We start from the raw sequence: 16255 nt of genomic DNA, 5'->3' as shown, positions 1-16255 counted from the left end.
CTCGATACCCCAAGATTGGCGGTTGATTGTTCTGTGTTGTCTTGCCAGGACTTAAAACAGGCTATATTAGGAGTGGGCTCAGGTTGAGATAAGATCAGTTAAGTTTGGTTCAGGTGTTCAAGTTTGTCAGCAGTGGTCTTTATCAATAGGATCACAAAGAATACTAATGATGTTGTTGATGATGTGAAGTGTGCTTGAATCAGAGGGTTTATGTTGTCTATCCCCCAGTTATGTTGCATTGCTTTCCCCTCGTCTTTCTACTGAACTGTTTAAATGTCTTATACCTGCTAAACATCACCGTGTTTCAATTGTCACTTAGCTCCAAGTACTTCGGTGCCAAAGTGCAGCCTCACAGACCAGCTAGGTCTGTGAGGTTTTCAAAACCAAAAAGAACTATGCTTTAGCTTTTTCATTATTTAAAGGGGTTTTCACATTACCTTTGTGGCAACAGGCCTTTCTATTCCAAGCAGTGAGTGAAGCCAAGAGACGTCACTGAGGCTCATTCAATTAGACTAAGTTACCAACTGTAACACAGAGCCACTGTCCAAGTGTGGTCAATGATCTTCAGACCACTACTGAGGCTGGAAAGGCTCACATGCTGCGTGCTGCTGGGTGTAACACTATCATGTAAACTGTCAGAAGATAAGTTGTGCTCCCTCGGAGTCGTGGCCTACTTTCGTTCGCCCTGCCTTCTTGGTGCCTTAGCTGGAGCCAAATTGTATAAGTTAAGACCTCATGTCCGACACACACACACACACGTACAGAAACACACACAAACAGAAGCTCTTGCGACAAAACACGTGGTGGTAGTATCTCACACGCAGATGAAGCTACACTATTTTAGCCTGACGACACAGGAGAAAAGCTTGCAACAACCGAGAGAGACAGTGACGAAATAAAATGCAGGGGCTGTTGAATGCCATCAATGCCTCATATTGAAAATGATCCTGGCCAATTTCACACAGATTAAACCTAGACTAATTTTATTATGAATCTCATACTGAGTAAGGGGCTCTCTCCGTATTAAATTAATCCATCCCATGAGAACCCTCAGGCCAACGTTTGCCTCTGTGTAGCACTTACTGTACATACACCCTCATACCACCACAAAAAAGCAGCAAGCTCAGCAGCACCTTTCATCAAACTGCGTGGTTCAGCACAAGAACTGAAGATTTATTGGTATCAAGCAGCCATGTTCATCCATGTTCAACTGAAAACATTTTAGTTTCTACATGATATAGATTTATCAAATATTTATTAGCCACTTTTTTTCGGTTCATGGGTCTAATTGATTTAGGGCCAGTGAGGTTTCACCCTCTAGCTTGACTTAACCTTTGAAATAAATGACTCCTGAATCACAAACCTTGAGGGAGTCTAGCAGGTGAACTATAATTGATCAGTCCAATCTCATTTCGGGGGGGAATATTCTTACACTTATTTTCAGGCTTTAAGGGTTCTTGTGCTTTTGTCGGCTCATTGATGAAGAAGATACTGTGTAGTAGACCATTTTACGGCTATAGTCTACAAAGCTAGTTACATGATGTCTTGAGGTAATTACATTTTGCTGAGGCATTTTTTTTATCTATCACCCTCATAGGGCATTCAATCTAATTTCCTTGTATTGCCACAGGATAAAATGACTAAGTCACCTCTGTTACTCATAGGTGTTGATGAATTACACTTCTGATGAGCTGTACACTCAGCTACAACCTGCCATCATGGCAGCAGTCTCTCTACAAGCTGCTGAGGTGTTTATTTTTTTTCGAGGAAGGCAAAAGTGTGGCATGACTTTGTGTGTGCACGTAATGACTGTTCAGACTCTCCAGAATCCTCCATTTTTGCTTGATACTCTTGATTCTTCAGGACAACACCACCCATTTAGCAAGACGGTAACCTTTGACCTTTGTGGGTAAGGGCACCAGGGCGCAGCACAAGCTGCTCTCTACATTTTCACACACATACTCAAGTGTCGGATCCATTTTGTCAGTAAACTAAAAGGGCAAACATTAATCAGACATCCGTGACTGCATGCTCTTTTCCTGCCTGATTAAGCTCTGTGTCACTCATACTCTTTATTCCACTTTAGAGATCACCCTTTATTGCCTTCATGCTCGTTCAGCTTTTCACCAACAGTCACACTTTCAGTTCTATCAGTGACAGTGCAGATCATCTGATTTTATTCTTTCTAACCTAATGTTTCCACTACATCCCAAACTTGTACATTGCTCAGGTGGGAAAAAATACACTGAAGCCCACCACTTTGTCCTTGAGCATTAAGCTAGAAAAGATGTATCTGGTTAGTACAGTATTTTTTTCCCAAACTAAAGGCAGCTTGCTGTCGAGAAAAGCAACATCTGTCTAGTTCAACCTCAGCGAGGGCACTCAGACGTCTCTTCTCCTCTCAGGAAGAGAAGAAGTGTCAGACAGGTAACAAGAACGGATGAGAGCTCTACTGTGTCTCTTCATCCTCTAAATCTCAAAGTTATTGTGTCATTATAGAGGGCGATATGAACTGGCCTAAAGCTGGTCAACAAGACTTAAAAGAGTCAACAGTGTCTTGTATGAGATCGTTGTTGTGCATCATAATGTGTATTATTGTGTACATTGTGCCAGATCAGAGCCAAGAGCTTTTAACCATCTGCTCTATAGCTGTGCTGTGTTTAACTCTGCACACTGTGAGGGTGAAAAGGCTGAGAACACATGGGATTTCCACTTTGCAACCCTTCTGTTGGGTCCGTGCAAGCTGGGTGAAAGAGGGTTTGGCAAGAGATGATAGGAAATCTTGCTTTTGGTCAAATGTGGTCAAAATAAATTCCGCCTCAAACATGGTTTTTGCTGTAGTAGATATCATGAATCATGAATCACCACTGTAAATCTAAAAATATCCATACAAAATAGTAGAAAAGCACTAGCAATAACATAGACAGTGACTCTTGTGCCATCATCAGGTCCAATTTTGATTGGTCCACTACTACATCTGCTATCAACTTCAGCTCTACTTTGTGTTTAGTGATTGAAATGTTAGTGTGCTAACATGTGAGACGATGACAACAGTAAACCATCTGCCACTTTAAACCTTATACCTGTTTGTAATTGCCAGCATATTAGTGTGATCACATTAGCATTGACAGTACACTGCTAGCATGACTCTAGACTCTTATTTTATTTCAAGATGTATTTGCAGTTTTTTTTTTTTTTTAAGGAAATCCCGTTTCTCTGTAATATAATTTACAATTTGGAAAAAGTGGACATTTTTCATCAGCTGATCTTGATCAGTTTTGGGAATGATTTTGGTATTGAACAGACACACACACACACACACACCAACCATTTTCAAGTATAATTATACTTTAACACCGGGCCATTCCTATGCCCACAGACAGTTTTCCACTGGACCGACATGATGTTGCCAGACCAGGTTGCAGATTTATGATGCAATTTTTATAGCCTTTATTTTCCGTGATGCAATTGTTACTACCGTCCCTTTATAGCCCAGCTTTATAGAGTCCTCTTACATCTCCCATCTTGACGATAGGTTGACTAGTTAAAAACATTCCCTGAGCTCTACCTCTTCTACCATTTTTAACCATGATTGCACCCTTGAAATTAATTGCGTGTTTGCGTGATTGACAAATGGTTTTCAGCACACGAGAGCTCGTACTAAAGCCCACTGCTGCCATCAAACCTCACACTAAATTTTTCAGAATAGCCCAAAGCAGGAAGGGAAATGGGCTTGTGAACTTATTACTTAATTACTTTCATACTCAGACGGGAGCTGCAAATAACGTAAGAGAGTTTTGTCTGAATTGGGGCCTTCAATCAAACTGTTGGATAGGCCCCTTTAGCTTACTAGTCATGTACCAAGCTACCTTTGTTAGACACTGACAGGAGCAAAATACACTTTTGTCATGGAGCATGCTTGGCTGTGTGTGAAAAGAGCTGACACCTGATGAGATATTAAATTACTTCCTGCCATGAGGTCGCAGGCTCCATATCATATTCAGAGCCTGTCTTTTACACTGATGGCCTGCATTGTGCAGGGAGACTTGTTAATAAGTAATGTAACCTAGTGAACTAGTTGCAGGTGACTTGCAGTGATGCCATATTTAGGCAGCCTTGAACATGTACTTCACTGTTACTTGTTAAAACGTAGATGCACACAGAAAGCAAAAGAGGGAACATTTATTTTCATCTCACTGCATATATTGCATTTTTTTTTATCCATGCTAGCAGTGTGCCTCTATAGATGAAAATGAAAAGTGATCCATATTGAAATATCTCAAAAACTACTGGATAGATTTCCATGAAATTTTGTGCAGACATTCTTGTCAGATCCTAATGACTTCAGTGATACCAGCACATCAAAGTTGTCTGGTAAAATATCTACTTTTTGCAAAACAATTGATATCCCCATCAGTCTCTGCTGTACTTTGTGTACTTTGGGTTGATTAACAAATGTTTGCGTGCTGAACATTGTACACTTTAACATTATCTGCTAACCATCACCATGTTAATATTGTCATTGTGAGCGTGTTAGCATGCTAACATTAGCTTTTAGTCAGAAGCACCATTGTGCCCGTGTGCAGTTTCACAGAGCTTCTATCATGGCTGCAGTGCAGAGTCTACAGTTGTGTCCTTGTGTCCAGGTTGCTGTGCTTTGGGAGTTTATTAAATGTACATCGCATCACATAATCATAATTTATGGTATGTTTAAGTCATCTCTTGCTGCCTTTTGAAGCCACCTGGTGCAGCTTTAAACTAATACAGTCCAATACTGTGTTGTTGTCCTGAAGAAGCTATGAGGTCACCATATGCCCATATGAACTTTAATTGACCCTGGCCTCCTGCATGTCCACTTTGCCCAGAGTGTACTGAGGCTGGCTGTTGCCTGGGTAACCGTAAGACCTGATGCTGTATTTCCCAGGTTACCCTAGGATTGTCCACAAGCGCGGGGTGAGAGCTCGACTCATGAGGCTCTTTCCATGCTCCACAACCAAAAAGTCATCCTCCAGTAATCAAAGCAAGTGGCTCTTCCAAGGCTCTGTCCTTCTCTCTGTCTCTCTCTGTCGTGGTTGTTTTGTTGTTGCTGTCTCGATGCTTTTCCTACCTGTGGCTTTTCCTGGTATGGGCACATAACACTCAGTATCGGCTTCAGTCACACTGAATATAATTGCTGGAGCTGGAGTTCAGCTACAACATTCATTTTTAGAAATATGTTTTCAGTATTTCACTAAGGGGTTGTGGTTTTACAGTTGATTATAATAATCCTTGTTGAATGTGTGATTTGATGTGTTGTTTTTATGCAGACTAGAATGTATTTTTTTTTTCCAGAATCCAGACTTTGATTTTCTGCATTAATTTTGTCACAGCTGAAAGAGTTTTTGCACGTTGCAGAATATCGCATTCGCATTCATACACTGAACACACAAATGGGATGTCTGGTGTTAAACAAGGCATATAAGCATGAATGTAATAATTACACAGCTGTACCTCCACCACTGCTAGACTACTTTGATGATGAGAATGAGATCAAACAGCTATTTCATTTCCTTATAATATATCAGTTAACCTCCCACATGAATACAAAGCATTAGCTCCATAGCAGCAGGTTAATTGTGGTCTGTCAGAGGACATGGCCTTTTGGCTGTGGGCCACAATAAGACCCTTGAAGCTAATGAGGCATTTAGACACTGTGTCACACTTCAGGTATATGAGAGGCCCTGCGCCAACAAGTCAAACACTGTACTGCGAGGACAGTGCAGTCGATGACAGGGCCCAGACAGCATCTGCCATCATTACTGGCCCATTATAAAGTTTCACAGGGTTCAGCTGAAGAGGCTCTCTGCCATGAGGACTTCGTACTGCGATCGCAGTAACACTAATTACCTCTGCTGTAGAAGAAGAAGAGGGCGTTAAGATTTTTGTTTGGTTTTGTGAAGTAACATTTGCAAATAAAAGGACATGATACAATTTAGAGGAAAAAGAAAATCAATTCATTGGATTTTCTTTGTTATTGGGAAGGTTGCCTAGAATCTTTTGTACCAAAATATGGAGAAAGAAGTCTAAGCAAATGTCTACGTTTATGTGCTTAGCTACTGCTGACTTTTGGAAGCGTATGTGGGATATGTCAAAATCTAGCCTCAAAAATGCTCATTTTCAAAGGCTCTCACCAGCATCTGTTCACGTCTGACCTTCCCCCCCCTCCTCCTCCTCCTCCTCTCCAGACAGTGTTGAAGATGAGCTTGAACTATCTGCAGTCCGCCATCGCCCTGAAGGCCTGGAACAGCTTGAAGCTCAGACCCGTTTCTCCCGCAAGGAGCTACAGATTCTTTACCGCGGCTTCAAGAATGTAAGTGTCAAGGCCGCCGTGCAGCCCGGTGCCATTCCTAATGCACGGCTCGGTGGGGGTTGTTTTTGATGCCGGACATCAAAAAACATGTTTTCCTTTGATTTTATTTGATTTATTCTTTTTTACAATTTCCTACAGTTGGCGGGGATGTTCAAGTCTCTGCAGCTGCACTTCCCTGTAGTCCTCATCACTATTCAGCATCTACTCTGCTTGTGCGGCAGTAAAATAGTAATCAAGCACTTTAGGATTGCTGTTTTGCTGAATCATCTACATCTTTCGCTAAATGTTATCACATCCAGTTGTGCTTAGCACAGATAATTGAAATTTCTGTACCTTGTTCACTGTGCCAATGATAATTAGGCCAGATCTCAAACACATTGTGGAAGAGGTCAAAGTCTTCCAGAGCAGCCCATATAAAACCACCTGACTTCATTGTCACCTCTGGTGTGAGGCGTAATGAGATGACCCAGAATTAACTCAACCCAAATTGTCTGGCAATGAAAGAGAGGAGGACCGCGCGAGTCCTGTGATAGTGGAATTTCCATTGGGCTTCTGTTTCCTGTTGAGCGTGCACTGCGCTCCAGCCAAGTCCCTGCAAAGCCTGCCCATTAGTCCGCTTCCACTTGAGACAGAGTAAGAGGTAAGAAGTGTACTAATGAGGCCTTTAATTTGTGCTGCACAATCCTCTGACGCTGAGGGAGAGAATATTGCATATGTTTAGACAGCCTAGCTTTTTTTTTTTTTTACCTTACCGATCTTGCATTTTATTTTTAGCCATGCTAGTGGAATGGCTCTAGGGACGGTCGTGTCTCAGCAATGATTTCATGGATTATTATGAAATTCTGTACAGACATCGATGTTGCCCAGAGGATGAGTCCTTCTGACTTTGGCCTTTTATGTAGCACCACCAGCGGGTCAGAGTTTTCTCTTTTCCAGTGAAATATCTACTACTACAAGATGGATTGGCAAAGATTTTTGCCAAGAGACAGAGATGATGCATCTAATGACTGACCCCTCAGTTTTCCTCTCTTTGCACAAAAACTGACTGCAATCTGTGATGTAACAAGTCTAAGGATTAACTTCCTTTTCATCGTCATTCAGAGTTACTCATCACTGCTGTATAATAAGACAGGTGTTCTAGTGGCAGAAGTCCAAACTGAGAGAAAGAGTCACTTAAAATACAGATATTAAACAGCTTTTGTCCATCATCAAGTTATTTTTTAACTGCCAGGGTCAAAGAGCTCATCTCTGTCTTGCCCCAACCTGGTGACATTGGCAGAATAAAAGCGAGCTTTTAGGGCCAGCCAGACTAATAGGAGCTGGCAAGACTCCCAAGATGAGAAATTTGGCCCTTTGTCCTTGTCGTCCAGGGTTTCGAAGCAAATCAAATGCCTCTAATGTGGATGGCAGGATGAGGTCATTTGTCCTGACAATAAACTTGTCATTCACTTGTAGCACAGGTGGTTAAAGTGGAGCTTTGTCTTAGATCCAGCAATATGTCTAGAGGGGAACAAAACAAGACCTCTGGCTCTGGGTCTTACTTTAAAGGTGGACTTTGAGTTAAGGTCAGGTGAATCCATTGTTTCATAAATCCCTTGACCTCAAATTACAGGAAATAACACAATATTGTCCTCACGTCTAGTGGGCTTTCATAGTTCACAGTCCGGGGCATTGCCTCTGGCATTAGATTAAGATCCCACAGTTTCTATTCCATCAGCAATGATGCCTCTGTTCACAGGTTTATTTCATCCTCCACCCTGCTTATCGCTGCATTGCTTCACAAGTCTCAGAAACAAATTTCGCAGATTGCATTTGTGATTTTATTATCACGGATGAGCCAATTTTACAAGCATATCAAATGAATGCAAATACATGTTCTGACCTCTATTTCCATCTAATGACATTGGCACTGAATAATGTGTAAAACTGAACAACATGCAAAGGCAAGTGGACAATGACACTCTGATTTGTTATCACTCTAGACAGCATGCTACAAATATTATTTCAACCACTGTTGGCCCTTTATATTGGTTTTGGGTTAGAGGTGGATAAAGGGCTATACAAATATGAAAAACTAGAAAATAAACAAATATAAATGTGCCATGACCATAACCTTGCAATTATAAAAATGTAGAGAAGAAAGCATTAACATCCCTGTTTGCTAAGATGTTTTGCTAAATTCCTTAATTCATAAATGTTAAATATCCAAATATAAATGATTGTATGTCTTTAATGGGGTAATTCATTCATCTGTCAGCGCTTCACTGATGCAGAGAAAAATGTATTGCAAGAAAATTGCTTTCCCAAAAGCTTGATATTAATGACTTATCTAAAGAATGGAGTGTGAACAAGGTCCTGACTTTTAGCTCAGCAAGATCAAAGTTTATCCTGACGGGACCTTAAGGCAGTTCAGGCATTAAGTGAGTGAAACTATTTCACTGAACTTTAAATTGAATTGCAGGGGCAGTGTGTTGTACGTGATGATAACTGGATTACACACTGGTTTCATTCTCACTTGAAAAGCTGCCTCCCTGGCCAATGTCATTGTGAGGCTGAAAAGTGACAATAAAATACAATCAGATGAATTCTGCCATCAGTGTGAGGCTTGGTTGAACAATCACAAAGTTTCGCTGACCTTTAATTTTCCTACGGGTTTGTGAGCAAGGTTAAAAGAAGAAGAAGCTGACTTGGAACACAGCCATTTGTATATTACTGTCACACTCAATCAGTGTGCTACGAGTGTTGACAGCTGTAATTACCCATCTGTGTACACACACACACACACACATACAGGTGTGCACCGGCACTACAAGCAAGGTGAAATTGCATGTTTAAAAAATCTCCCCCTTCTCCATTCAAGTACTTAATTACATGACATTTCCTTGCACTACTTGAGCAAAAGGTTGACTGTTGACAGCCCCTTCACTGTGGTGTAGTAGAACATAAACAATGCTCTAATTAACAGAAGCTCTGCTAAACAACAAAGAAAAACTGTCTGTGTCAAACGTACAAAGATGCTGTGGAGTGAATACATTTCATGTTCAAGGTTTTCTCCCAGCGCTGAACAACTTTGCAGTCTTTATAACTCTGAATATAACTCTGAATTTCTCCAGCAAACTTAGACATTCAATGGAACCGTTTGAAATGTTGGGTTCTTCTCTTATTTGCTGTCTTGCCTAAAGTTAAATGAGGAGACTAATAGCACTCTCCTAACACTCATGTCTCCAGGGAGTCACCGAGCAAAGCTAAAAAATAGTTCACCTCACTGTATTTACACCTGTTTTTGGACAGATTAGACTAATTGGATGCTAATGAGTGACATTTTAGAGGCACTGGCAGGCTGATTCTTTCTCTTCACTTCATTATCAGGTACCAACACTTTGGTTTATGATCACATACCTGCAAAACTAATGACATTCCCATAAACCTCAGCATGACTACATGATAACATTATACCTGCAAAATTTCTGCTTTTTACCATTGTCGTTAGCACTGCTAGCATGGAGCTCAAAGTTACAGTTGGGTGGAGCCAGGCTAGCCGTTTCCCCCTGTTTCAAGGCTTTATGTTATGCTAAGCTAAGTGTCTCTGGCTGTCATTTCATATTTAATGCACAGGCATGAGAGTGTTGTCAATCTTCTCACCTAACTCTCAGCAAGAAAGTAACTAACTTACTGATTACTCTGTTAAAATCTGTTTCCATCCACTTTGTATTTCCGCAATAATATTCCCCAAAAAGGCAAAATCAAGGATTTCAAACAACTTGTCACTTAGTCTGCCCACCATGGAGAGTCATTTTTTTCCCCCATGCTACATCATTCGGATTTATACATTAGTTTAACAGCACCACTCACTCCACACACTCCGAGGCTGCATCAAATCAGGTCGCAGACACCAAACTACAATATGGAGACAGACTTGTGCTCATTCTGTCTCCCTAACTTCCCCACAATTCTTGACCTCACCTCACCCCACAAGATATGTAAGTGGGTCTGTGAAACAACAGAGGAGGAGTGTCGGGGGACTCATGCAGACAACCTTGCAGCATCCTCTTAGAATGAAACACAAGGAGCCTGTTTTGAAGCAAGACAACAAGGTTTCATCTTCTCACAGCTGTTTCCAAAAGTGGCTGATCAGACGTGGTCACAGGAAGGAGGGAACTCGGCGCGCCCTCTGATTCTTACTAGGCTGCTCACACTGAGGAAATGATTTCTCTCACATCTCATCATCCCAGAGAAATGGAGCAAATAAATGGCTCCAGCAAACTCTCTCGACTCAAGCTTCTCAAACAAATTTTAAACATCTAAGTTTCAGATAAAGGTTAAGGAAATGTTGATGCAGATGAGTTCTCCATTTTTTACAGTTAAAACTGTATCAGAGAGGTGTTCAGGTTATTGTATCCACCCCATGCGCAGTCCTTCCTTATCCTATCCTTATCTTTGATCTCTTACAGCCTCCACTATAGCCACGCTTTATTGTCTTGTACGAAATACTCAGACACGTGTGCCTCCTGGTTACAAAATAGTCTATATAGGTGGAGCATTTCCTCTGTTCCAAAGATTCAATATCCTGCCAGAGTGTGCGATGTGCAGCTCCCCACCAAGCAGAAATTGAACCTGCAAAAGCCTTATCATCACACTGCTCTGAGCAAGGTCATCCAGCAAGTCTTAAGTCGCTCTTTTCTTTCAAAAGAAACAAAAGCACCCCTCCCTGCTGGAGGTGTTATGTAAGAGTTTTCAGTCTTTTCCACTGAATGCTACCAGACAACCACAGGTGGGTGACTTTGAATGGCTGTGGACAAGATATCTATTGAAGTTTGGATTGTCTGCAGTTTGAGTCTTTATCTATTATATACAGTCAAGGGTGGAAGTTACAAAACCAAAATGACAAATCCTTGATAGAATAAAATGTTGCCGCATCATTCCTCAATAGACACTCGAATACAATGATCCAGACATGAACTAGCAAATAATTAATTGGTTTGAAGTTATAGAGTTCACAACAGTGTATTAACCTACAATGGGCCCAATACAGCGCTGTTAACTTGGTAGGTTTCTGCCTACAATGGCCCTGACATGCCATCGTAAAGAATAACTTGGCATTAAAGTGTCATTTCCAAGGCAAGGTAACAACTTTAACCACCAGAGCCAATATTTCTGCTACTGTTTAATTGCTCTGTAAAATTAATTACTTTCTGTTTACTAAGGTGATGTTCGGCCAAACTGGAAGGCTTGTTTTAGTCCAAATGTTTAAACCCCTGTCAACATGTTTTAATATATAAAAATAGTTTGTCGTATATTGTTTTTCCTAGAAAAAAAATCAAATAAGAAACAATTTCAAAACATGTTAAAATGATCTTCCCCCTCATTGAAAACCCCAGAAACCATGAATATGCAAATTCGACTTATTTTGTCTCCTTCTAAACCAAAAATTGAGTTCAAGATTCCGTCACACTAGTTTAAGTAGTTTATTTATTGGACCATGATTGGCACGACTCAAACTCAGATTTATGGCAGGGACTTAAATGTAGGAGTCTTTAATATAGATGCTTAATGGCCTGTACAATTTGTCTTCCAGGAATGCCCCAGCGGAGTCGTCAACGAAGAAACTTTTAAAGACATCTATTCACAGTTCTTCCCGCAAGGAGGTTTGTGTCATGATTTTATTCAGAAGGAGCCCACTGCTTTGTTTTTGCAGCTCTTCCAGCTGCTTCTTATCTCCTCTGTGTGCTGGACAGACACAGATTGTCTTTCGCTGAGTACTTTAAGTTAAACTTCCATCCAAGAAAATTTGTGTGTGTGTGTGAGAGAGAGAGAGAGAGGGTTTTCGGGGGGGTGGGGGGTATTTCTGCAGCATGCAGTTGCTTGCTGTTGGCTCTCATCATTATGCAAAGATTCTACCGAGGAACAAGAGAGAAAACATTAAGAGGCTTTGATATATCTGTTCAGAGAGAAGAAAGGCAGACCAGTAAATATAAAGGCTTACCACACAGGAAACAATGATAAAACAACTACCTCCAAGCACAATGTTCTCTACTTTTTATCATGAAAGGAAAAGGAGCATTTTTTCTTTGAGGTTGTTCAGAAAAGCTTCCAAACTTTCCTTTGAACCATGTTCTTGTTTGCAGGAGGTGTTGTTTCAAGTGTTAATTGAGCTGTAATCAGGGCAGATGGCTTATGATTTCATGTGTGTGCTTGTTCTCTCCATAGATGCTTCAACATATGCACACTTCCTGTTCAACGCATTTGACACAGACCACAATGGCTCTGTGAGTTTTGAGGTAAGCCAAGAGTTGTCCTGTTGCTACTGTCACAAAGAATCACCTACACGGTGCTGCAGCATAACGCCTAAAGTAAAACTGTCGTACGAAAGCCCTGTCCAGGACTGAAACTTCCTGCTAAATATTTTTACAACTCCAACACTGCAAGCCCCTAAGGCATTACACTGGAGCATTATGTAACATGCAACCCCAATCATTTTAATTTAGCCCAAGCAAGTCCACTTGAGATGCTATCAACACGTGATTAATATTTATGAAGGGCATATATTTGCTTATGAGGACAGAAAAACTGTCATTATGCCAAACCAGAGCTTCACCAGCTAATGTGCAGTCCATTCTGCTCCAAAGTATGGACTCCCCCAGGGCCGGCTCAGATTATGAGTCGGCTAATAATTTGAATAACGAGGTATTTTTGATTTATAATGTCTGCGCTCTTGCAGTTTCATCACTTGCTTCCAATTAACACCAGACGTAATGTCCTTGCAGAGAGAAATGTTGATGTATGAAATCGTCTGAAATACTACCTAGATTTTTATGTACCTAATGGATGTTCTTCTTTCTTTTTGTACTTTTTGCATGTTTTGTTTCTCTTGGGTACATCCTGGGTTGTTTACACAAAGCTCTTTTTCAAATGTGTATATTTTGCAAAATTCTCAGCGAGTCTTGTTTTCACTGCAGGATTTCGTCATGGGCCTTTCTATCCTCCTGCGAGGCACAGTCCAGGAAAAACTCAACTGGGCTTTCAACCTGTATGATATCAATAAAGATGGATATATCACTAAAGAGGTGAGATGTCATGAGACTGAAATACCCAAATATCCTCCTTTTGATGTCGAGTAGATTTCAAGGCAAGAGATTTTGCTCACCAAAATTCCAAAATACATATTGCTGTCAGTGCTGTGCAGCCATGAGAGGTTTTGTTCAGTTTGTCTCAAGTTTTGAGATACTTGTCTCTCACATATTTGCCTTCACTCCAATATAATTGAGCCGAATGAATTTGATTTGTGGTGCTCCCAGAACTGAAGACTAAAGAGTTTACAGCATTTTTCATGGTTCTGTACTTTGTTGAACTGGTGGCCCTCTGTGGACTATGAATGTCTGTACAATTTCATGACAATCAATCAGCTTGTTCAGTCTGGACAAAAGCTGTGGATGGACCAACAGCCGCTGCCAATCCTGGAGCCACACCACTAACTTGTTTTCCAAATGTAATTTTTCGCTGAATACTTGATTCTGGTCAATTATGACATTCAATGGTCTGTTATTTCTGTACAGCAGACCGTTGCCATGTATAACAGACTGATGGACAAGTTCTGATAGCAGAAGCAATAAAATCATGTATGTGTTCTTTAGTACCAAGCCATTTAACAAGCGGGATAATGTATATGAATATGTAATGTATAGCAAGCGGTGGTCATTATTGTAAAACAAACCCCACAGGGTGATGCGGCTTCCTCCCACAGTCCAAAAACATGCAGGTCAGGTTAAGTGGTGACTCTAAATTGCCCGTAGGTGTGAGTGTGAGCGTCAGTGGCTCTCTATCTCTATGTGTCGGCCCTGTGATTTACTGACAACCAGTCCAGGGTGTACCCTGCCTCTCGCCCAAAGTCAGCTGGGATTGGCTGCAGCCCCCTGAGACCCTTGAGGATAATCGGTGTAGACAATGGATGGGTGTTTTCTTTGTAATTCGAGCAAACTGACCCTTTTCTGTGTGTCATAGGAGATGCTAGACATCATGAAGGCCATCTACGACATGATGGGAAAATGCACATACCCCGTCCTCAAAGAGGAGACGCCTCGTCAGCATGTAGAAGTGTTCTTTCAGGCAAGTGTAGCGTTGGAGTGTAAATGTCACTGGACTGTAAATGTCCGTCACAGTAAAGAAGCTTTAGAAAACCTTTGTTTGTTTGTTTTTCATCCTTCCTTCTCTCTGCTGGCAACAGAAGATGGATAAGAATAAAGACGGAGTGGTAACCATAGATGAGTTCATCGACTGCTGCCAAAATGTAAGCTGGATATCCCGACACATGTCTCTCACTGCTGTTGGCACGCTTGCATTTTCTCATTACGGTGTTTCTCTTTGTGTGCAGGATGAAAACATCATGCGATCAATGCACCTCTTTGAAAATGTTCTTTAACTTTTGGCTGGCTGTGGAGGCTTTGGAGGAGAACACCATCTTTAGCTTGGCCCACTGACTGACTTGGACTCATACTGTGTACAGTGTGCTATGCAGACTTTTGACCGTAGATACAATATTGTTCATTACTGTGGGCCACAAGTAGGAATAGGTAATATGGTGCGAACACTCTGGAATTAGTTGCCCTTCGAACACTTTATTGAATAAGTATTGGAACTGTGTTACATAAAGAATTGATAGAAAGTCAAAATGAGCTTTGTTGGACTTTCACGATGAAAATATTTTAACTTCAAGGTTGATTTCCACCATCTGTCTCCGGAGTGTCTTTCTATGTCTTTCAAACTACCGAAGAAGAAAAAAAAAAGTCCTTCGATCTGTGTTGCAGCCTTGTTTTATTTACTGCCAAGTGAAATCACTGTGACTTTTTACAGCATCAAAAAAACAACAACAACAAAAAAAAATCTAATTTCTGTCTCACATCTCTGATTTTGAGATTTCAAAGTGGGAGTCAGTTCCAGAGTGTTCTCACCGTGACTTAGTTAACCATTGTGGTCTGTATTTTTGTTCTTTAAAGGATGCATTCAAAGAGAAAAAAACCACCCCTTGTACCATTTTGAATTGTATATACTATAGATAAATCATTAGGTAAGAACTCTATGAGAAACTTTTCAACTTTGTTCATGTTTACTTGCCAACTAGAATGAGACAACACAAGGATTGTACTGATGTCAAAACCGGACCATGAAATCAATGGTTTGTCTACAGAAGCACACAGGTAGCTATATTTACCATGAGTATAACGTTAGATGATGATATCTTTGTCATAAGATAAATGCTGCTTTTAGTGTATTTCATTGAACCCTGTGTATGTATATTCCCTGTAAAGTAAACCATCTATCTGTATGTTTTTACTTTTGTTTTAGAAGCACTGTTTAGGGGTTTACACTGAGAGCAGTGTCTGAGGGTATTTATATGGTATTATGGTTATTGTACAAAGGATTGTCAGTTGTACAGTATTAAATCAAAGTTTGCTCTCGGGTGGACTTCAGGTCTTTAGGTTTGTTCATGTGATTCACTGTTTTTAATCAGAGAGGGCAGAGGGGTGAACACTGTAACTTTGTATTATACTCATTATTTTTGGGTTGTGGCCTAATACGCATCCTGCTGTTTTCCTCCTCCTCGTCCTGTGGGCTAAAGTCCAGCTGCCCACACCTGTTCAGCTTGGTCGGTTCCTGCTGTCCGTGATCAAAGCGTTGCTTGGCACCGAATGTGAGCAAACACAAGGCATGTTGGGTAGGAGTCTCGCTTATTGACTTCCTCTTGCTCGTTGAAAACTACTGGATCACTGAGAGAAGTGTCTGGACATTATGTAAGTAAGTTAGCGAGTGTTTCAATATCACTTTGTCTGTCTTCTTTTTTTTTTTTTTCACACTGACTTGGATATTGGGTACAGGAAGTATCCATTTAACCAGCGGGAAATCTAGCATATA

At 40.9% G+C, this 16255-nt stretch overlaps 2 protein-coding genes across 3 annotated transcripts in view; one reads left to right on the top strand and one right to left on the bottom strand.

The window, feature by feature from the left end:
* The window catches only part of kcnip4a (potassium voltage-gated channel interacting protein 4a), a 49253-nt gene extending 34263 nt beyond the window's left edge, over positions 1 to 14990 (top strand). For both annotated transcript variants that reach the window (XM_070854491.1, XM_070854490.1), the window contains exons 2-8: positions 6225 to 6349; positions 11925 to 11994; positions 12557 to 12627; positions 13306 to 13413; positions 14348 to 14452; positions 14571 to 14633; positions 14718 to 14990. In XM_070854491.1, coding sequence (XP_070710592.1) covers positions 6225 to 6349; positions 11925 to 11994; positions 12557 to 12627; positions 13306 to 13413; positions 14348 to 14452; positions 14571 to 14633; positions 14718 to 14765 — 590 coding nt within the window. In that variant the 3' untranslated portion in view covers positions 14766 to 14990. The remainder of the gene's footprint in view (positions 1 to 6224; positions 6350 to 11924; positions 11995 to 12556; positions 12628 to 13305; positions 13414 to 14347; positions 14453 to 14570; positions 14634 to 14717) is intronic.
* Positions 1 to 16255, bottom strand: part of sec24d (SEC24 homolog D, COPII coat complex component) — a 367406-nt gene that overhangs the window by 332211 nt on the left and 18940 nt on the right. The gene's annotated exons all lie outside the window — the stretch shown is intronic.

This window comes from Pempheris klunzingeri, chromosome 23, assembly GCF_042242105.1.
Source record: "Pempheris klunzingeri isolate RE-2024b chromosome 23, fPemKlu1.hap1, whole genome shotgun sequence".
NCBI classification, from domain to species: Eukaryota; Metazoa; Chordata; class Actinopteri; order Acropomatiformes; family Pempheridae; genus Pempheris; species Pempheris klunzingeri.
Note: the sequence above shows the minus strand (reverse complement) of the source record. Positions and strands in the feature narration are given on the sequence as shown.